Source organism: Drosophila teissieri, chromosome 2L (assembly GCF_016746235.2).
Source record: "Drosophila teissieri strain GT53w chromosome 2L, Prin_Dtei_1.1, whole genome shotgun sequence".
NCBI lineage: Eukaryota > Metazoa > Arthropoda > Insecta > Diptera > Drosophilidae > Drosophila > Drosophila teissieri.
In genome coordinates this window covers 21,867,872-21,890,475 of record NC_053029.1, presented here as the reverse complement: position 1 = coordinate 21,890,475, position 22,604 = coordinate 21,867,872, and the positions used below count along the sequence as shown (strand labels likewise).

At 38.4% G+C, this 22,604-nt stretch overlaps 1 protein-coding gene and 1 long non-coding RNA gene across 9 annotated transcripts in view; one reads left to right on the top strand and one right to left on the bottom strand.

Moving 5' to 3' along the window:
* The first annotated feature begins 244 nt into the window (after positions 1 to 244).
* Positions 245 to 1,587, top strand: LOC122623309. The gene is made up of 3 exons (XR_006326397.1): positions 245 to 536; positions 587 to 1,293; positions 1,402 to 1,587. It is a non-coding gene; the product is annotated as an uncharacterized LOC122623309 (long non-coding RNA).
* A 5,345-nt stretch (positions 1,588 to 6,932) lies between these two features.
* LOC122626440 (ecdysone receptor) overlaps positions 6,933 to 22,604 on the bottom strand; it is an 81,498-nt gene continuing 65,826 nt past the window's right edge. For 5 of the 8 annotated variants that reach the window (XM_043806706.1, XM_043806707.1, XM_043806705.1 and 2 more), the window contains 3 exons: positions 9,149 to 9,663; positions 8,333 to 8,689; positions 6,933 to 8,268 (listed from right to left, as the gene is read on the bottom strand). In XM_043806706.1, coding sequence (XP_043662641.1) covers positions 7,153 to 8,268; positions 8,333 to 8,689; positions 9,149 to 9,663 — 1,988 coding nt within the window. In that variant the 3' untranslated portion in view covers positions 6,933 to 7,152. The remainder of the gene's footprint in view (positions 8,269 to 8,332; positions 8,690 to 9,148; positions 9,664 to 22,604) is intronic. The other 3 variants (XM_043806708.1, XM_043806704.1, XM_043806710.1) reach the window with 1 other exon arrangement.

Below are 22,604 nucleotides of genomic sequence, written 5' to 3'. Positions count from 1 at the left end.
CGTAATTTAATCAGTATAGGAATTTGAGAAAATATATATATTTTATTCCCAAATTTTATAATCCTCACATTTTCCAAACTAATAGTATTTAATAAACAAATGCACTTTATATAATTAATAACCAGGTTTAACTTTTGGAGAACTTAAATATTTTTTTTATTTGTGCTTATATTTATTAATGGAATTAGCTTCAGGATGTTGGAGTACTTGGCTTTTAAAACTTCTTTCTACAATTATGTACGTAAGTTTTTCATCATGAAAAGTCAAGTAATTTCGTTTTGGCTAAACAAGAAAAAATCAATTGGATAGGGTGAAAACAATTTCCACAAGTGAACAACGAAGAAGAGATTTTACATATATGTAAATATATTTGATTTTTTGCATGCTACGTAAACTAAACATTTTTGCGGCTTTAAATGAAATATAAATACGATATATATAAAATATTATAGTGATTTCAAGTAGATGTCGATTAAAAACCACAAAACTTCACTAAAGCGCAACTTCTTGCTAATTTAAGTAACGAGTGGAAAGGGGTAGGTAATTACTGATAAAATTGGCACGTATTCATCATTAATTTTTCCAGTACTGTGGTAGATATACTATACATACTACTATATATACTATATATGTATATATTAGAATCCGGTTATAACGACTCCGCTTATAGCGTCAGTCCGGTCATTGCGACGGAGACTCGATGGTTATAGGTTTCGATTATTGGTTATTGGAAAATCAAAGCACCCTATATGCTTTAAAATTGTTAAAAGTGTTCCTGTTGGCTACTATAGTAATCACCGGGCATGGATGACATCTGAAATTTTGATTAATTGGGTACGGGATTGGGATGCTGAGCTTAAAAAGCAGAACAAGATGATATTACTATTACTATTAAATAAATAAATAAATATATACTATTAGTTGATAATTGTCCTGCCCATCCCACAATTAGTAACCTAGTTTTCCTTCCACCAAATACGACATCTTTATTACAACCAATGTATCAAGGCATAATTCGATTGATTAAATCAAGATTTCGGAAAAATCTCGTACTTAAAGCAATCAGCCATATGGATAAAAACAAAGATGAAAATTACCCGAAAATTACCATCCATGATGCAATTTTAATGGTAAATGATGCATGGCAACAACTTTTGCCATTGACAATTGCGAATTGTTGTAAGCATTCTGGGCTTGCCAAAGAAAATTTAGAAGGTCCCAGTAGCTTTTTTTCAAATGATATTGAAATCGGAGATGACATTCCTCTATCGGTTTGCACAAGAGCTCTAAAAGGTAAGCTACCGATTTCAATAAAAGAACTGGATGAATATGTTGTTATTGACAATGGTGTGGCGATTTGTCGGGAACCTTTTGAAGACAGCATTGTTCATAATGTTTTAGATGACGGACAGGACAGCGACGACCACGTCGAAGATAAAAATTATGCTGTGTCAGCACCTAGCGTTTTGGAGGCATTCAAGGCTGCAGAAATTCTAAATAGATTTGTCCCCTCAAATTTTAATGACACGCATAGCGTGTCTCTTTTAAATACTGTTGTGCGTTACAGTTTTTATAAATCAAAAACTACTGCAAAACAAACCAAAATCATTGATTATTTAAATTAAGAATAAATAAAAAAACAACATAAGAAATGAATCTTGTTATATTAGCTTATGAATACACATTATATGTATACTACTTATGAATAACCCATGTTATTAAATTAAATTTATTACATTTTTTTTGTCGGATTAAAAAATACATTTTTTTATGTTAAAACATATTACGAACATGGCAACCATAAAATAAACAAAAAAAAATGTTTTTCCGGGTTATACCGACGTAAAATCTTCAGTCCCTTGAAAGTCGCTATAGCCGGATTTTACTGTATACATATATATGGTACTGGCCAATCTAACGGTGAAGTGCTCGGGCGTCCGGCAAGCTCTTCGTCGTTCACATTTTCTCGGCCTTCTGAGAACACTTTGTACCACCGATAAACGTTGCTTCGGTCCAAGGTAGCTTTTTCGTATGCCACAGTCAAGTACTAAAAAAAAAAAAAAAAAAAAAAAAAAAAAAAAAAAAAAAAAAAAAAAAAAAAAAAAAAAAAAAAAAAAAAAAAAAAAAAAAAAAAAAAAAAAAAAAAAAAAAAAAAAAAAAAAAAAAAAAAAAAAAGTAACAGGCCAGTCATCTGCAATTCTCACAGGTTATTCACTAGAATCACTGACTTGCAGTCCAACGGACTGAAAGACGGACAAGGTTAGATGGACTTACCTATTGTTCATGCTCGAAAATATTTTTATATAGTTAATAGGATCGGGTCGGAAGCGCACCCTCTTACATGTTAATACTTTCTAGCGATTTCGATTATCGTTTATCCATTTGCTCTACAAGCAACAGCTTTAAATACCAAACTAAGAGGAGTTATTTTAAATATATCATTTTTATTTTATTACACTTTTTATATATCGCATATATAGACTATATATATATATATATATATATTTACAACTTAATTATGCAACTATGCAAATTAAATTTGTATCTAGGTCTAAATAAATGTATTGATTATGAAATTAGCTTTGAAAATGTAATCTTTTGCGCCCTTACTTTTCGATTTAACTTTTGACAATTGGCCAGACCCTTAATAATATTCTACTCGACAACTAACTGCATACAATAGACAAAATCAGCTGTCTTACTTATTTCCACCAACTTAACATTAAGCTTTAATTTGAAAGTATAAAAGTTTGTATTATGTAACATTGTTAGATTTAAGCATTTACATACCTTTTAATTAATCAGAATTTAAAATTTCATGTCAGGTTCATCCATTTAAATAAGTGCACGTAACTACGTTTTTAAGCACCGTGTGTATTGCACCTGGAAATTTTTTCTTTCTGCTGTACTTAATGTGAAGTCTAGTCAAAAAAGAAAAGCACGGTTCGCTTTCTAGATTATTTAAATGCTAACAATCTCTACTTCTCTCTCTCTTTATCAAAATCGATATACGGCAAAATAGGGAATATGCGAGACATAGTGTTTGAAATAAAGAAGCCATCCCTTTATCAACTTACTAGGGATGAGTGTAAAAGGTAATGTAAAAGTTTTCTGGCAGTGTAGCACGTAAATAATAATCCGAGTGAAATTAAAAACTATTTCTAAAAGATCTGTTAAATCACCTATTAAATGTACTATTTTTTCTACGTGTCTGGAGTGTAGTGGTCTTGTCTTCTTTCACAATATTTTAAGCATGCTGATTAGACTATCGATTTTCTTGTATTTCTCGTTACACTAAAATGTCATCAATTCAGTTTTCAGTTTTTAATTTGTATTTTAAAATCTTTATTTCTAAAAAAAATGATTTTACTCGCTAAGATCTTTGCCTAGCAATTGTGTGCGTTGTCAATCAATATACGTATAGGTTCTGGCTTAAAGATATACTCGGAATTGTATCTTGAATTGGTTGTTATAATTGTATATATTTCTTGTGTATTAGTGGTACAATTTATATTTGTATTACTGATTGCTAGACATTGCAAATGAAATTAGACTTATGGTTTCTCCCCTTTATTACTCTACGTTTGAAAATGGCTGCGGTTCGATAACTTAGTCAATATACCTGGTTAATACCATAATATTTCAATTTCGGTTTGGCAGTGAGAAAAACTCAGCTATTTAAATCAAGACATTTTAAGAAGCTTTCTCTTTTAGCCCTTTCTTATGTTATGATTATGGAAAGAAACTAAAGAATAACATCGCCAATTATAGTTTTCATAACGCCTAAAGCAATAAAGGACAGGCAATAAAGAACAGCAAACCAGGTAGCTTAAAGAAGGCTTGTAGCTTTTTAGTTCAAAAGGAAGTCATCGTGGGCTTAAAGTGCGATAGAAACAAATACATATCAGAGAAAAATAGCTTTTTTGAGTGTATATACTTTGTTTTTTTCCTGCTCATGCTCTGCTGTTAAGGTCTCGCTTGTAGTTACATTTATTTTTATAATGTTTAAAACCTTTCCATCACCCAACATCTGTTGCCCTTTTGCTTAATCATCATTTGTTTTGCTTGAGGTAGTTTTTCAATTCAGGATCGATATATACAAGTTCAACACAAAATTCTTGTAAGTTTATGAGTCAATAAATTTTTCTTAGGGTTACACGTTGTGTGCACGGTCGGGGTCGTGGGTTCTACATAGTTAGGGTAGGTATTGGGGCAAAACAAGTTACGAGTTTACACATAACAGAAAACAGTGCATAAAAATTAAACATATTATTGAATTTCAAAAATCTACATAACGATTTTATTACGTTTCAGCTTAAGCTTTGTGTATTTGTTTTGGTAATCTTTTTTATATGAATGAATCTGTCAACAAATTGTTATTTTATAGCATACAATCTTTCGTAATTCATCAGGTTGCAATTTTTTGTATTTTGGTTGTTCTCATTCTTTGTTTTCATTCTTACAGAGCGAGAGCTATAAATATATATATATTAATATATGCATATGTACAAAGACTTAGGCGTGCTATTATAATATTGGAAATACTTAGAAAGGGTCAATAGAGAGTATTATTAAACTTGACTTACACTTAATATAACACTCGACTTAGTTCTGGAATTGCAAATCGAATGGAATATGTGGAAAGTCATTCGCTCCCTGCCACATTTATGTTCTTAGTAAACTATATGGGTACTTATAAAGTACGCTTGAAGGCTATTAAATAGCTTACTTGCGGTTTCATCCATAATCCTACATAAAGAAATCATAAACCAAAAGTCGAGAATATAGACAACTGCTTTATTCATGCTTTGATCTCTTCCCTTTGTTCCTCGCCAATTTCACAGCCGTTTGCATCGTATGCAAAATTATGTTCAAATTCTGAATTTCTAGCTCATAAGTCTTTCACTCGCACCCCAATATTTCGTATCCTTTCCCTAGCAATTGAAAATCAAACGGAAATGACAAAAAAAAACGTTTGGCAAAATAAAAACACTAAGGTTTTGGTTTTTGTTTTTGAATGTTTTCTTATTTTTGTTTAAACATACTTTTCATATATTGTGTACATTTTTCTTGCTTTGTTTTTTCCACCTGCAGAAATAAGGTAAAAAGTTAAAAATAATCTGTATTTCGATAGTTTGTTTCTTTACATTACGTGTAGAACTACAAAACAAGGTATGTATAAATGTAACTTTGTATATTTGTATAATAATAATTGAATATGCATGCTATAAGGCATTTAACTAAAGCCTACTGTTAAAACGAATATAATAAAGAGTTTTATTAAGCCGGGATTATCCATGGATTCCATTGGAGCTTTCTCCTGTCCGTCTTCGATATTATGAATAAAAATTTTTAAGATTTTTATTTGTCAAAGTGCAGACTATATTTAAATAGAATTCTCTTTTTCAATGCATTTCGATCGTTTGTTAAAGTTATTTCCATATTTATCCATGATGTCATGCTAATTTTAGTTCGTCTTACACAAATTCATCTTTATAAATTAAGTTGACTTAAAACTAAAAATATGTGGCTGTATGTGTAGGCGTGTATATGCGTGAGTGTAAATTATGTTTAAACTAGGATTAGTAGTAAAAATAAAAAATTGCACAATTCAAATAGAAAGCTACGTAAAATATTTGTTGTCTTCTTTTTACATAATAAAAGAATCACTTTAAACGTTAATTATTTTATTAATATTTTACAATGTTCTTATTTTCGATTTTAAACACAAATTTTTACTAAAATTAAAATAAATTTGATTTAAGTTAAAATAAGGCCAACAATTTTAAATAAAATTGATTAAAAATTGACATTCCAAAGCAAAAAAAACCTAATAAAATCTAATAAAAATTATTTTGAAAATCAATTGCATTAAATTTTGTTTAACATAAAAATTGCCAAGGTAAACAAGTTTGCACGTTTTTGTACTGGCTTTCATAAAAATTTTGATTTTGCCAAATTAGCTGGATGAAACTTATGGAATTATGAAATTTCGAATTACCAATGTAAATTTTAAAAATATATATTGAAGTCTTTTGGTGTATGCATGTATTTATTTGTGTGGGTTTTATCAAAGTGATTGAAAACTATTTTCCACCAAAAACTATTTGTTAAAATCGAAATTAGAATATATTTTAGATTAAATACCTTTTGATGCCTTTTGGTTTTTGAGTAGGACTCCAATCACTTTCATTTCATTATCTTTTGTTTAGATTCAATATCAAATTTTTTTTTAAAACATGTCTAAAACAATGCCAATAATAAAGGTTTTTGCTGCCAAATATTTTTGGAGGAAATTAGAAGAATTTGAATTGAAATTCTCTTTTTTAAAACATATAAAATATGTTACTTGTTTTTGTAATATTTTTTTCATGTAGCCTTTCATTATGATTAAAAAATATTTATAAAATCAGTCCAAGTTTTGCGTGTTTTTTAAAGTGGTTTGTTTTTAATTAGTTTAAATGATTTTACTTATGGTGGATGATAATGTTATTATCATAACTTTTTGTATCATTTAACAGATTTACTCTCTTTTCTACATTACGAATTTAGAGTTATAGTTAAATATTATACAGTGGTTTTCATTACGTTTAGAGTTAGTAATTATTATTTTATATATTTTTTAAATATAAACAATCTTTATTCTCTTCTCTCTTCCCCTGTTCACGCCCTACTGTCTGTTTTTCTTTCTGATCTGTTTTGCATGTAGTTTGGAGGATCAATTTAGTTAACAAAATTCGAGAATTGATCGTAAGTCTGATGCGACACGCATTAGATCATACATCCACCAAAAAATGTATTCTAAATTTTTATGATTTTCAATTGTTCTCTTCCATTTTTTCTCTCCCTGTTCCTTAACTTGTTTGTCCAATTGTGGTGTAAGATTGGTTCAATTAAGCTTTAGCGTAATTGTTAATAGGCCGTATTATATGTTAATTTGTATGAATAATATTTAATATTTGCAGGCTTAAGACTAAATAACTGCATTTTACGCTTGTCCATTAATTATCCACTTTTTAATATTTAGTTCGGCTTGAACTCTCTAGAGAGAACTCCATTATTTTCCCTATAACTGTGGTTCAGCTGCGCTTTTTACTCCAGCAGGACGTCGATGTTGGGTTGGTGATGTTGATGGAGCTGCCTCTGTGTCTGCTATGCAGTCGTCGAGTGTTCCGACTTGACCGCTACTCCCCCGATAAGCTGCTCTTGGTGCGAGTGCAGGGAAACACCCATCAAGGCCATCGCCGTTTGAGCATTCGCATACATGCTGACGTTGCCGCCCACCGCGACACCAACTCCGTTGCCCATCGGCACTGCTGATGTAGTGGAGCTAGCGGAAACGGCGGCCGTGATACTGCTGGTGGCCGCCGGCGTGACGGGTCCTGTGGCCGCACTTCCGCCTATGTACTCGCTGCTCGTACTGACCGCCGACAAGGAACTAGAGGCGCAAACGGAGACGGGCACGGGAGCGGAAACGGTAAGGAGCTGTGGCTGTGGTTGAATCTGCGGCTGGAGTTGCGTCGAAAGCGGTGGCTGGAGCTGAGGTTGCAGTTGACCTTGCAGCTGAGGTTGCAGCTGCGGCTGTGTCGGGTGCTGGGAGTCGTTCTGGGTCAGGGTAGAGGGCTGGGGCTGGGGCTGATGCTGGGCCGCGGCTGCCGCCGCCGAAGTGGAGGCAGAGTCACAATCTATGCCGGCGGTAATGGCGCCCCCAACTGATGCCCGCATACGCTCAGCACGCTCGAGGCGCTCGTTCTCCTCTTGGGTAATCTGAAGGTGCGACTGGACCGAGGGCGGGATGGCATGAACGTCCCAGATCTCCTCGAGGAACTTGGGCAGTTTGCGGTTTTTGAGCTTTAGTGAGAAACACATCTCGGCGTTCTGGTTGCCCAGCGTACGCAGCTCAGTGAGAATCGAGAGCAGCTTTGCGTAGAAGACGAGGCTCATTGAGTCGCCGCAGTGGCGGTTGAGTATATAAATGCGTAGCGTGTCGATGTAGTAGCTTTGGATCGCTTCGACTAGTTGGGCCTTCTCCAGGCCCGGCCGGTCCGAGAAGATCACAATGGCAGTGAGAAGCGCGTATTCGACGTTGTCTACCTTCATCGAGAACATTTGGCGGCAGAAATGCAGCAGGTCTTCAATGTTATCAGCCATTCCGGCCATTTTGTAAGAATCCCGCGTATAGGATCTATTATTCGCGAAGAATATTGAGTCCGAGCTGTGGTCATAGCGTCGTGCCATACGCAACATCATCACCTCCGACGAGCAGGCCTAGACGTTAAAAAATAAGTTTATAGACTTATTGGTTGAACCCAGTGACTTCGATAATACTCACTTTTAGTAACGTGATCTGGTCCTCCTGGGGTATTTTTGTAAACGCTGGTAGACCTTTAGCAAACTCAACAATCAACTGGACCGTGAGTATGGTTATCTCGGTAATGTGCCGAAAGCTGACGTCCGTCTGGCTCTCGTTTTCATCGGGTTGACTCTGCAAAACATAGAAAGGAATTAAGATTCTAATTATATAGTAAATTTCGATCTGACCCACCATTATACGCCGGAGATCCTCTTCAGATGGCTGCTCATAGCCATCCTGATACCAGATTAGCTTGTATATAACGGCCAACTGATTGTACGTTAAGGAAGGTATATTGCGCGCTTGACACTTGGCCAATATTTCATCAGGTAGTAGCTGTACCGGAAATTAAAAAGTATGTGTAAGTGGGAGTCTGGTTGACATTAAGATCGGAGACTACAAAATCCTAATTACTTCTTAGAACTACATTACTATTATATTAATATTTTATTTCTTTTATATTGCCATTACTATTATTATTCACACTACCAGTATTTCTGTTTTAGCGGCAGCTTCCACGGCTCTTTGCTTCTGCTTTTGCGATTCTCCATAACTTTACCATAGACTCTTACTATAATTGATTATATTGATGCCTCATAACTATTAGAATTGTATTATGTTACCACTATAAAAATACCACTAATAATATAAAATAATTGCTATTAGTATCTATTATATTACTTTAATGTTTCTATTAATTACTCTTATATTATTATGACAACGGTTGGAGTTTTATTATTTCCATCTGTGATCTATAATCTTGTTTGAGTCATAATAATTAATATAAACCCTTACCGGAATAGTGGCATGCTGGGGCGGCTCGCATGTCATAAGGTCAAGAATCTCTTTCTTAACAAAGTCGTGGGCGCTACCAGAGCCCAAGCTGCCGTTGCCGCCGTGCTGAGAGCTGGGCGAAGTGGTCATTTTGTCTTTTTCCTTCTGGGCCTTCTTTTCCCGCCGCTTCATTGCGCACTGGTTTTCCGGGACGACGCACTCTGGCCGCATGCCCACGGCCAGGCACTTTTTCAGGCGACACTCCTGACACTTACGTCTCATGTACATGTCCATTTCGCAGGCGCGGCCGAACTTGCAGCAGTACACGGCGCTCTTCGTAACGCTGCGTCGAAAGAAGCCCTTGCAGCCCTCACAGGTGAGGGCGTTGTAGTGGTAGCCGGAGGCCCTGTCGCCGCAAACCAGGCACAACTCCTCCTGCACCCGTGGCGCAGGTCCCTTCTTGCTCTTTTTCGCATCGCAGCTTTCGTTCGCCGAATATCCGTTTAAGCTGCTCGAAGGTGAGAGATCATCGCGACCTGTGCACAAAAAAAGAGGAAACAAACCTTATTTATTATGGGGTTTCTTTAGCAACGATCCATAAAACATAAGACCCAAATAAATAAATTTTCTTTCGGAGAGTTCTATGTTCTCCGCCATTTGCATGTTTTGCAAGCTCCAGATCCAACTGGAACTCGTTTGCTTACTAATCAGCTTTGCTGTATCAGATAACTGGCAAACGCAGTTTGGGATCGCCCACCTCCGCCATTGTCCCCTGAGAAATTTAAAATTCAATTAACGTTGTCGCTGAAAGTCAACAAAATTAAACCCATCAGCCGAAATCAACAAAATAATTCGTTGGATAGAAAAATAAAAGCCTAAACTTATATTGTAAGTTTTAACAGGATCTAATGATCTAATTTTACAAAATATTACCCATTCGTTCAACTACTAAATAATTAAATGTCAAAAGTAGAATACCTATGTATTTCATTATACCAACATATATATGTAATTCTAAATTTCAAATCCTGATGTGTTATTAATAATTATTTCTATTTTCTTTAATAGATCACCAACAATATTATCGATCACGTTCAAACTAGGTTCTTTGTGGGAATTTGGGAATATTAAATGGCGTTAGACATACATTGCGACGATAATCACGCTTTCGGGACTGCCGCAGACATAAGAGAATATCAAGTGCAATTTTCCCCATAAAAGCTGTAGCTATTTGCCAATAAGGGGAAAACAAAGGAAAAATGGATCGTTGGGCGTTAGTAGCACATAAGTACGTGCTGCTATTGCAACTGCAACAGAAACAGCCACAGGATTGACATGGACAGCAACAACTTTGGCAGGAAATGCTGGCATAGAAGGCACTTTAAGGTACGAGAAGCAGAAAAATCGAAGTCGAGGCGACTAAGACGTCACTTTGGCACAAATGAACCCTCCTCCAACGTGTACCACTCCTGCTGCGCCTTTCTTGTCAGGCCTCAGCTGCAGCTGAGTGCAACGCAGTGCATTGTCGGCATAACACAGTTTCTAACAACCGTTTTCCCCCTAGCCTTAAAATAAATTTTACCCGTATGCCCAACTGTCGAGGCTCTTGGCTCACAGCTACTTTCCCTCCCCTGCTGCAGTCGCTGCGTTTCAATTTCACTGCCAGCGTATAAAATAAACGACGGCGTCATGCTAACTTTGTCTGCTCCAACGGCTCATGGAAAATGGGAAAGACGCCACCTTGACTGGATCTCAACTGCACTCAAGCTCCAAGTTTGTTTGTGTGCTCCGGACTATGTAAAAATGTGGAAAACTGCTGCTGCTCTGGTGGGGAAATCGCATTACTAAAAGAAAAACCGGCTGCTCCAACAGGATCGCCAAAGCTGAAATCAGAGCCAATGTCATCCCATGGGATCACCACTGCAGATCCGAGGGATCACATATAAGTAGGCGGCAGGTGAACGCAAAAACTGCGCAGTTAGTTAGTCAGAGGACTGAGTGTATCGAAAATGAGTTTTATGGACTGCTTGTAATTATTTTCCTGCACTCAAAAGCAGCTTGCCTACAAATACAATAACTTAGCACTCAAGGACCCACAGAAAAGATACATTTCTTTTTTTATTTGTGAAGCACAAAATAAAAGAACGGCTCATTTGGAGCTGCTTATGCTTGGAGTTCATTGTGTTATTGTGTTTAGTCGCTCGGTCTCCGTTCCCTATTCCGCTTTACTACCCATATAACCCATGTAAATGAATCTGCCGACTGAGGCGTCACCGGGTTGGCGGGGGACGAGGCCAGAAAGCTATAGCTATAAATGAACTTATATGTATGTATGCATTTACATATATGTGTGTATGTATGCACATATGCATGTATGTATGCACATGGCCAAGACAGCAAGCGCCAGCGTGAGCTTTACAACTTACTCTTCACTACTGGTGGGGCTCTCAGACCAGAATTAAATTCTATTGAATATATGATTTTCAGAATGAATTGAATGGGTTTCGCCAGGGAAGAATATATTTTATTTGTGGATCACAAACCTATTCTGCAGCTCTGTTATTAAAACTAAGCCCTGTGCAAGTCTGTCTTTAGGAAAGTTTTCGCGCTATCGAAATTACTGAATATTACTGGATGAAGGCAGCCAGCAGTACATTATAATAGCGATTTGCTTTCAGATTCTGCACAGGAAATACGCGCTGTGTAATTAACTGTGTTCGTTAATATGAATCTAGTTGGTCTAGCTATTTATTTGGTGGCGGCTAAGCACTGGGCGCCCAGCACTTTCTCTGTCTCTCTCTGACACTCTCTTGCTCTCTTTGCGCCTCTTTGTCTGCTCGTGCATTCTCCCTCGTGATGCACGCCCTTGTTGAAAAACGCTGAAGAAGTGTTGATGTAGGCCTCGAAAATATGCAGTTTGCCTTTGGCATTGCCACTGTCAGTGCGGGCGGCGCAGTCGTCCTCATCCACAAACACCATACCACCCCACCCACCTACGTGTGTGTGAGTGAGTGCTGTGTGTGTGCGGGGAGAACGGATTGCATGTCGCAAAAGCTTTCGCAGTGGTATAGGTAAGTTCTCCCTTCTGGCTTTGGCTTCGTTCGCTGCACATTGCATCTCATTTTGTCCGTTCGCTTCGACTTTTCATTGCTGTATTTATCACACGCTTTTTGTGCTAGGCAAAGAAATTAAACTTTTTGTTACTGCTCCTGTTGTTGCTCTCCCCTTGTTTTTTGTTGTTCATAGGGCCGATCTGCTACAGCAAAACTATCCCTTTGTATGCATTTCTCCGCTCAGCTGTGTGTGTGCTGTGAATGTAATATTTTTAAGCGGATTGTTGTCTGTGAATACACAAAAAGAGTCGAAGAGGAGCCAGCGAGGCCTCTTTGCGAAGAATAGAGAATAGAGCGGCCAAGTAAATAAGTTTAAAGTCGGGGGCTGCCCACCCGCCACCCCTTGCATATTAGCAAGTTTCTGCGACGAGCCAGATTTGCACGATTTGCAGCTTCGAAATGAAAGCCAACCAGGGATGAATAGTCGAGTTTTGATGCACAGTCGATAGTTGATCGAAAAGGATGCAGCGGCTTAATACATACAGTTTCATATCATGGGGTGTCGGACATTTTTTTGTAAATGACGGGGCTAAGGATATTTGCTGTGACTTTAACATCGAACTGGCAAACTTTTCTTTTGAATGTTTACTTCACCAAGTAAAACGAGTTGTTCTGCTACACCATTGGAGGTGATTACATAAGCGAAAACCGACGACCCTAAATAAAAATAAATTGAGCAGGCCCAACTAACCACCAAAACTGCAGAGTTTACCCACAAAGGGGATGATTACTGCAGGTGCTTGGGGTTGAGGTTGGGGATTTAGGGCTGCTCCACACTCCACCTTGGCTTTGGCCGTAGTTATGATGATTTGTGATGGCCAGCCGGCCGAGTAGCTAAGGCCGAAATGAACCCATTCCGCTCAACCAAACCCACTGGGGGCATTGGGGTTTGTTCGGGTGTGCAGAACCAAAAGCTGAAAAACTGTACTACCGAAAGCGCATGTCCGATGCACTGTCTGCAATTCTCTCCGTCTATCTCTATCCCTCTCTTTCTCTCTCCTTCGCTCTTCCCAGTCGCCCGCCTCTTCGTTTGTTTGGGGTTGCACACGTTTTTCTGTTCCACGGGGTTCTCTAGTGCAAGGCTGCAATTTATTTTGCACGAGTTTGTCAGTTGTTAGGCACGTTTCGCTATTTCCGACCCCCGAACAAACGCTTCGCCTTCACAGGGAGCTTGGATTATATGGTTGAAAAATTGATTTTTTCAGTTCGTTGGCATGTTGCCGCCTAGCCATGTACTTTCATGTTCCTGACCAGGGGCAGGGACACGGACACGGACACGAATCCAAGTCCGGAAAAAAGTAGGGGGATGCACTGTGTGCAAAAGATGGCTGAAAAATGATTTTTAACCTATTTTACGCCCAGGTCGACATTAAGACGACGGTCGTCGCATGACCTTTTGTGTGTTTCGAATCGCAATATTTGGCTTTTTTCTTCTTCTTGCTCCGCGGAGGTTTTGTAGTTGCAAGAAAGCCCCACCGGCGCCAATGGTTTCCTTTGGAGAAAGCTGCAAGCGTTATATTAACGAATGCCATTTAAAACATCTTTATGGCTGTGTTAGCAAAAAAAATGGATAAAACTTTGTATTTATACCCGTTACTCGTAGAGTAAAAGGGTATACTAGATTCGTTGAAAAGTATGTAACAGGCAGAAGGATGCGTTTCAAGCCATATAAAGTATATACATATATTCTTGATCAGGATCAGTAGTTGAGTCGATCTGGCCATGTCCGTCTGTCCGTCCGTATGAACGTCGAGATCTTTGCAACTACAAAAGCTAGAAAGTTCAGATTAAACATACAGACTCCAGAGACATAGACGCAGCGCAAGTTTGTCGATTCATGTCGCCACGCCCCCTCTAACGCCCACAAACCGCCCAAAACTGCCACGCCCACAATTTTGAAAAATGTTTCGATATTTTTTCATTAGTCTTATAAATCTCAAACGATTTGCAAAAAAACTTTTTGCCACGCCCTCTCTAACGCCCACAAACCGCCAAACACTGTCAGTGTTGAAGACTCGCCTTCGCACTTCCACTAGCTGTGTAACGGGTATCAGATAGTCGGGGAACTCGACTACAGCGTTCTCTCTTGTTTTGTTATAGTGTTACCTGCTGATGGCAATAGATAAAACTTGGTTTCAGAACTAATATTTATATTTTTTATATTTACTTTGGTATTTCTAATATGATCATAATTTACCTGTGCTTCCAAAGATTGGTACTTTACTTTTCCCAAAAGCCCTGATTATTGTTCAGCTTGACTAGTGATATACTACCCCACTTTACCACTCCGTTTAGTTACCTTATCTAAATTCCGATACTCCCCTCTGCTGTTTTGCGGCTTAAATACTTTAAAGTGGGAACCCACCGCTTTTTAAACGCGTTCCTTTTTTAATGATATGTGTTTGCATTTATGTGCATCTCATGTACACAAAAAGCGCCTCGTGTAATGTTTCATTCGTGTGCGAGGCACTGGATTTGTTTACAATTAGCTTTTTATAGCCAACATATGTATGTTGGACACATCCATGTGGGATGCTTTATGTACGAGACTTTGTCCCGCTGGCATCATTTACCATTGTTGGGCAGCTTCAATCCCGTCCAGATATTTTGGTATGTACATGGGAGTGAGGGATGGTTCTGCGAGAAACAGAAGCGGGCTGTTACACGTATGGGCAAAGAAAAGCCCAGCAAACAAAGGAGCTCAAAACAAATGGCTATGGAGTGAAGCCATTAGGAACACAAAGCCCAAAGTGAGCTAGGAAAAACGAACTCAGAGAATAAGAGCTAAAATAAATGGGCCCAGAAATGAAGAAGTTTCAGGGTAGCCAACAAAAGCGTCACCGTCAGTTCTATCGCGATGTTTTTATACCCGTTACTCGTAGAGTAAAAGGGTATACTAGATTCGTTGAAAAGTATGTACCAGGGAGAAGAAAGCGTTTCCGACCATATAAAGTATATATATTCTTGATCAGGATCAATAGCCGAGTCGATCTGACCATGTCCGTCTGTCCGTCCGTCTGTCTGTCCGTCTGTCTGTCCGTCCGTATGAACGTCGAGATCTCAGGAACTATAAAAGCTAGAAAGTTGAGAATAAGCATACAGACTCCAGAGACATAGACGCAGCGCAAGTTTGTCGATTCATGCTGCCACGCCCACTCTAACGCCCACAAACCGCTCAAAACTGCCACGCCCACACTTTTGAAAAATGTTTTGATATTTTTTCATTTTCTTATTAGTTTTGTAAATTTCTATCGATCTGCAGAAAATTTTTTTGCCACGCCCACCCTAACGCCCACACATTCACCAGCTGAGTAACGGGTATCAGATAGTCGGGGAACCCGACTACAGCGTTCTATCCTGTTTTTCTTTTTACACAGGAATTTATTTGTTAGTATAAATATTCGAAGTCTTAAAAATTGGTAAGCGCTACTTAACGCATTCCTAGTTCTTTTAAATAACAAAAGAGACCGCTATAGTCGAGAAAGAAATTCCTACATTTTCTGAAATATCGGTAGAAAGTGAAAAAAAATTTAAAAATTTTTCAAAAGTAAGTTCGTACAGTTTAGGACGGTTTGTTTTCGTTAGAGTGGGCGGGTCAAAATTTGGAAAATAATAAAAACTTTCAACTTCCTAGCTTTCATATTTTTTGAGATCTCGACATTCATACGAACGGACATGATCAGATCGATTGGGCTGCTGATCCTGATCAAGAATATATACACATATGTATATCAAGAATATATATATAAGTACTTAAATATTCCCCTACGAATTACCACCCCAGTCGCATTCATACAGACCACACTCTGCTCATTGCACCGCGATTAGTGAAGCGATTCAGCTGCTATGCAAAGTCAGGCATACAACTTGGGTTCAATTGCAGTTTGTGGGGACGCTTTTAAAGTTTCAGCAAACGGAAGTAGCTTATTAACTGTGGAAAATAAAATCCAAACCGAAAAGCCGAGCTTGGCATAGAACCCGAGGCGCAGTTATAGCTGAGTTTTAATACGACCTTGTTGCGGTAGGTAAAAGTAGGGTCCGACTTTGCCCCATTCTGTCTCCCAGTTGACCGTCCTCGTCTGGCGTGTTCGTTTTATGGTTATTGTTATTATATTATCAACATGTTATGCAGCATTCGAGCACCCCACCTTCCCAGCACCTTTTCTCCCACTTGCCAGCTGGTGATTTGTGTGGCTTTGTCGTCTGTGATGCAGACTTATTAAATACCAGCACATTGTTGCTGGTCAGTCATTCTTCTATTTAGCGAACGGACGACGACAGACGTTGTTCTGGCTCTTGAGCGATGGACGATGTATATTAATATTTTGCAGTAGTAACTTTTTTATTTTTTTTAACTGTCTAGAGAGCGTGGGCTAGTCTTCGTCCTTGAAGTCATTAGGTCTCCCGCAGGTGGGGCGGGGGGGGGCGCGAATAATGCATTAATGCAAACTTAAACCAAGAAGGATAATACTTGAGGAGGAAACTTTTTTGCCATGCTTTAATTTAATTTTTCCTTCGCTAATAATATTTTAGATATTCTCAACACCCAACTAACTCCACTCTAATAAAAGTACACAATTTAATGTGATCTTACAGGTTTTGAACTTGTTCGTTTTGGCTATGGCCACAGACAATTGTAACCAAATTTTCCAAAAAAACGTAGGGCAGATGAGGATTCATTGGGCAGGTAAAAAGTTTCGCGCTGAACGTTGCCCGCTGCCGCCAACTGTGCGTATGCGCGATTTCTCCGGCTCTTGGCATTGTGGGAAATTCTTTTGTCGAGTGCAGCAAAAACATTTTTTGTTTGAGTGTGTGTTTTTTTGTATGGCGTATTACATTACAAAGTCTTTGGTTGTAAAACGAATCGACAAACCCTCTCGAGTGGAAGAAGACAGGTGGCGTTGGAAGCGGTAAGTTATTTGCTCGATATTACAAAATTTATTTCCAAGAATTTGCATTTTAAGCAAGCATAAGTTTTGCGATTAGGATTTGAACTTTCGGCTTATGTACAGTCGGGTAAATTAAATGTTGACGGCTGGAAACTATTAGCATGATTCATAGACTGATTTACAGATTAAATAGGATAGTTAGGACACTAAACAAAGGCAGGAGGCTATACTCGTCTATCAGATACCCGTTACTAGTTTCATGTACTGTATTAAAAAATATATAGCGATACCTGTTTAGTTTTTACACATTCTACTCATAAATGAAGGCGTTTTCATTATACAGTATTTATATTATACATATATACATATACTTGGAAAACTGATAATAAGACTTTCGTTCTTTGAAAAACAAAAATCCTTTTTTAAAATATCGCACTTTTAGCATTTTCAAAAATTTTTTAGATTAGCGAATTATGTGCCAATTGTTAGGCACCAATCAGTGCTGTTTTTTATTAAAAATAATTTTATTTTTGGCGTTGCTATGTCAAAATGTATGTCAAGGGGGATCTTGTCAGTCAGAGGATTTCTGCCTGTCAAATGTTTTCGATCTCAAAAAGAAATCGCACGAAGGCATCTGTGAATATCTATTTTCGAGTGTGGGAGTCGTTTGTCGCAGATAATTTCTATATAGGCACACACGCCCAGTATGCACGGCAGATACAGAAATGGCTCACTGTGTGAGCCTTACCTGGTCGCTAAAGGGAAAATGTTGTTTTCTTTAGAGCATTGCCTGTTATTTTTATACCCGTTACTCGTAGAGTAAAAGGGTATACTAGATTCGTTGAAAAGTATGTAACAGGCAGAAGGAAGCGTTTCCGACCTTATAAAGTATATATTCTTGATCAGGATCAATAGCCGAGTCGATCTGCATGTCTGTCCGTCCGTCTGTCCGTCTGTCCGTCCGTCCGTCTGTCCGTCTGTCTGTCCGTATGAACGTCGAGATCTCAGGAACTACAAAAGGTAGACAGTTGAGATTAAGCATACTGACTCCTGAGACATAGACGCAGCGCAAGTTTGTCGATTCATGTTGCCACGCCCACTCTAACGCCCACAAACCGCCCAAAACTGCCACGCCCACACTTTTGAAAAATGTTTTGATATTTTTTAATTTTTGTATTAGTCTTATAAATTTCTATCGATTTGCCAAACAACTTTTTGCCACGCCCACTCTAGCGCCCACAAACCGCCCAAAGCTGCTACGCCCACACTTTTGAAAAATGTTTTGATATTTTTTCATTTTTGTATTAGTCTTCTAAATTTCTATCGCTTTGCCAAAAAACTTTTTGCCACGCCCACTCTAGCGCCCACAAACCGCCAAAAACTGTCAGTGTTGAAGACTCCTTCGCACTTTCACTAGCTGAGTAACGGGTATCAGATAGTCGGGGAACTCGACTATAGCGTTCTCTCTTGTTCTTTACTTGCAAATAAGAGAAACAGATATTTAAATGAGGAAAGGTTTCATACAGCACATGGCTAGGTGTAAGGTCGACCTAGTGCATGCTGCTCACATTACATTTCCGCGGCTATGCTACAAAAACAAGCTGAGCTTCACAGCTCGGTATACTGGCCAATTTAATTACAGGCAAGAGACGAAGCCTAAGGCAAGCTATTTTCTTGGCCAGGTAAATGAAACCGAACCCCAAGGTAAAGCTCAAAAGCATCGAGAAGCGAGCGAGAACTCTGAAGTTGCTTTCGTCCAAATTGTTTTTACTACTAATTATAAAGATGCGATCATCGCATCCAGCACAGGCATCATCATCATTGGCAGCAGCAAAATGCGAATTAACCAGAGTGACTTGAAGACATTTTATAATACTCTGGGAGGCAGTTCCGTTTAAAATTAGAAAATAACAGAGGGGAGTAAAAAAAACTGATAAAAGTTTGTCAAATGCTACAGAAGATCTTAATAGGACAGTGTAATTGACACAGAAGTGGCATAAAACCAGTTTGTCAAGACTAACAAAAGAATGAAAAAATATCAAAACAATTTTCAAAAGTGTGGGAGTGGCAGTTTTGGGCGGTTTGTGGGCGTAAGGGTGGGCGTGGCATCATGGGTCAACAAGATTGCGCTGTGTCTATGTCTCTGGAGTCTGCAAGCTGAGTCTACACTTTCTAGCTTTAGCCTTAGATCTCGACGTTCATACGGACGGACATACGGACATGGCCAGATTATCTCGCCTATTGATCCTGATCAAGAATATATATACATTATATGGTCGGAAACGCTTCCTTCTGCCTGTTACATACTAGAATTAACGAATCTAGTATCTCCTTTTACTCTACGAGTAACGAGTAGCTGGTGAAATAAAAATGAAGTACGAACAAAAGGACAGATGGAAACGCTAAAAGAAATCTGAAGCTTGTAGAAACAAAGCAAACAATTGTAAATAATTCAGCAATGAATCAATTGAAAACTAGAAATGGACAAAATGGGCGAGTGAAATAAAAGTGGCGGCACCAGCCTATACCACATATACTAGCTAAAATTAAAACCACTTTCAGACGACGGCAGCAATCCGTAACTAGTTTCAGACTCTAAGTAGGTTTGGCAAGTGCAACGAGAGCAGTAGGCGAGCGGAGTGTACAGCGCAATCTCTATCTGTATCTTGCAGATACACAGCCACATCCACTACAGCAGCAACAGGCTGCACTGCCGCTTTCTATACCAACTCCAGACTCACATGATTTGCTCGGGGCCTAAGATCTGGTTGCTCTGCTCTGGGGCTCGCTCCGACCTGGTCTGGTCTTTCGTTTCGTCTCAGCTCGGACCATATCGCTCCAAATGCTTGTTTGTGCCACAACATGGCCTTGAATTTTTAATCAAGTTTCGCGCTAGTACCGTGCCTTAAGCCTCAGACTTGAAAGAGAGACCCAAGGCTTGAACTTGGCCCCCTCCCCGGCCACTACGCCAAAAGTGCCCGTCATGATGGCTTAGTTCGACTTAGGAATACTTTATGAGTGTGCGTTTCAAGCACTGCGATAGAAACGAGTTCTATTGAACTTGGCACTGCTCTTCATAACAGCAAATCAGACAAAAATAAAAGGCAATTCTTCGGCTACTGTGGGATTTTCGGACTTATTATTTTCAAAGTGATTAATGAAATATTTAGTTTCTTCTCTCCTTTTCTTGGCAGCAGTACTGTGTAATATATTTGCAGAATATTTATTTTACCGGACGCACCAAAGAGTAACAGCGATAAAAACTTCCCGGTGTGCAGGAAGGATGGGTACAAATTTCAAAAACCTCAAAACATAAATGAACATTTTTGTAGAAATACCGAAACGAGCCATACACTTAATTGTTGCTTATATTAATAATAATTAGTAACTATTACTAGTCCTGTAAAAAACAATTCTAACAACAGTTCTGGTTAGGAGAAAGTATTCTTGCTCTTCGCGTCACATTAATTATGGGGTCTGCAAAAGCATTCCAGGTGAGAGTTAATAATATAATCGAATATAAAATATGAATGTAAATAATAAGCCAGCGGGAGAAACCCAAACACATAAAATAAAGAAACAGCCATTTCTGTGTACTCCTCGTGTAGAATTTCAATTTTCCATACGTATTTCTTTTCAGTGATTTTTTTTGTTTTGCTTGAAAAATCCAATTTCGATGAAAGGAAAAAATGCCTTATTTAGTTTCGGGAATTTTGATTTATTCGCAGTCAGATGGAGTTTGTAAATTTCTTTTTGACAGAGGCTCTCTTGCGTGCTTGAACTATTTCGCACATTTTCAAAATCAATATTAAAGAGCGATAATTACTAAGAGCATTAAATGTATTATGGATGTTCACCTGTAGGTATCCAGTAGATAAAATACCCATTGAAAAGCATAAGTGGGCAAATATAACAATTTGTAACAAACAAAACAGACATGTAACAACCATTTTTGTCTCCGAGTATTTTCTCCCTTCCCTACTACGTGTGCGCATTTTAATGACTTAAATTTTGCATTCGGAGGGCAAAGTACACATATAAAAGACGACAAAGCCCATTCTTATGCACATGTCTATATACGGATATACATTATATAGATGCTCAGATCGGATGGATGGACAGATCGGACTAAGGAGACAGACAAACAGCCGAAGGCCGAGTCATATTAATGCCAAAAGAGCCAGAGAATTGATTTATTGGAAACTGAATATTTTTGGATTTTGCAATTTCTGGTCTTCACATCGTACCTTTATTTTATTTTATCATTTTTGCGACCACTTCTTCAGTTATGATTGGGTCAAAGTGCTCCGATCTACCGCTTCTACATTAACGCATAATTTGCATTTCGCGTGAAATTTGTTGTTGGTGAACTGCCGAGTGATTCAATTTCAGCGTTGACTGAGATTGCATTCCGAACCGATACAACCCAACCCAGCTTAAAAATGAATTTCTTGTTAAAACTTTTGTGCTGTTGATTTTTTCGCGTTTTGGGTGTGTTTGCAAATTTTAAATGTTAAGCGAATATGCTGTCTGTTTGTCTTTCCAGAGTGTGTTCGGTATTAAAAGTCAAATGAATGCAGAGGCCACATCCTTTCCGATTGTTCTCCACCAACCGCTGGTCATGTGGATGCCACATTTTACATGTGTCGCTGAAGCGCTTTGCTTGCCATCTGACTCGGTTTTCTGTATTTAAATTTTTTTTGGAGTGGGGATTTATTCGTCATGTATTGCATGGAAATTGGCCATTACTTAGCCGAGTCTGTCACGCCCGAAGTGTGGTTGTAATTAATTATCTCTTTAGAACTTAAAACTGGGAATGCATAATTACTATCCATATCGTCATACTTCTGTACTTAAGATAACCATTAAACTTTGAATGCGAAGTGTTTACCTGTCTGACATTATTTATGTATTGACTTCGAAAGAGAGTCTGTGCTTAACAAAATTAATAATAACATTTTGATCCATTGCATACAAGGATTTCCCCCTACTTTCCTTTGCGACTTCAGGAGACGAAATAGGAATGCGTAATACATATGTGAGCATGAGTAAGGCACCGTTCCATTTTGACATTGAGTTGCGTGATCCCAGGCGTAGCCCGATAAATAAACACTCTCTATGGCTGAAAGCCAATTATTAGTAAGACGCAGATAAGGCAGCCCGACAGACCGAATTGCAAGCAAATGTTTTGCATTTTGCATTTGCTTGCTCTTGTTACGCTCCTTTGCCTGGTCATTTGGTGCTGCCAATTAAATTTTCAAATTCGATAAAAATCGCCAGAGCTCAAAAAAGGGATCAAAAGCATTTCCAACTACTTTAAAGACACATAAACTGCCGACAACCAGAAGCGGTAGGAGGGGCAGCTTGAGCCGCCGTCTTGGCCCGAGTAGAAGTAGAAGAGAGAAACAAGGCAGATGCCACGATGGAGACCGCAACAGCTGCCAAATCGAGAGCTGTGGGCACTGGAGGCCGAAA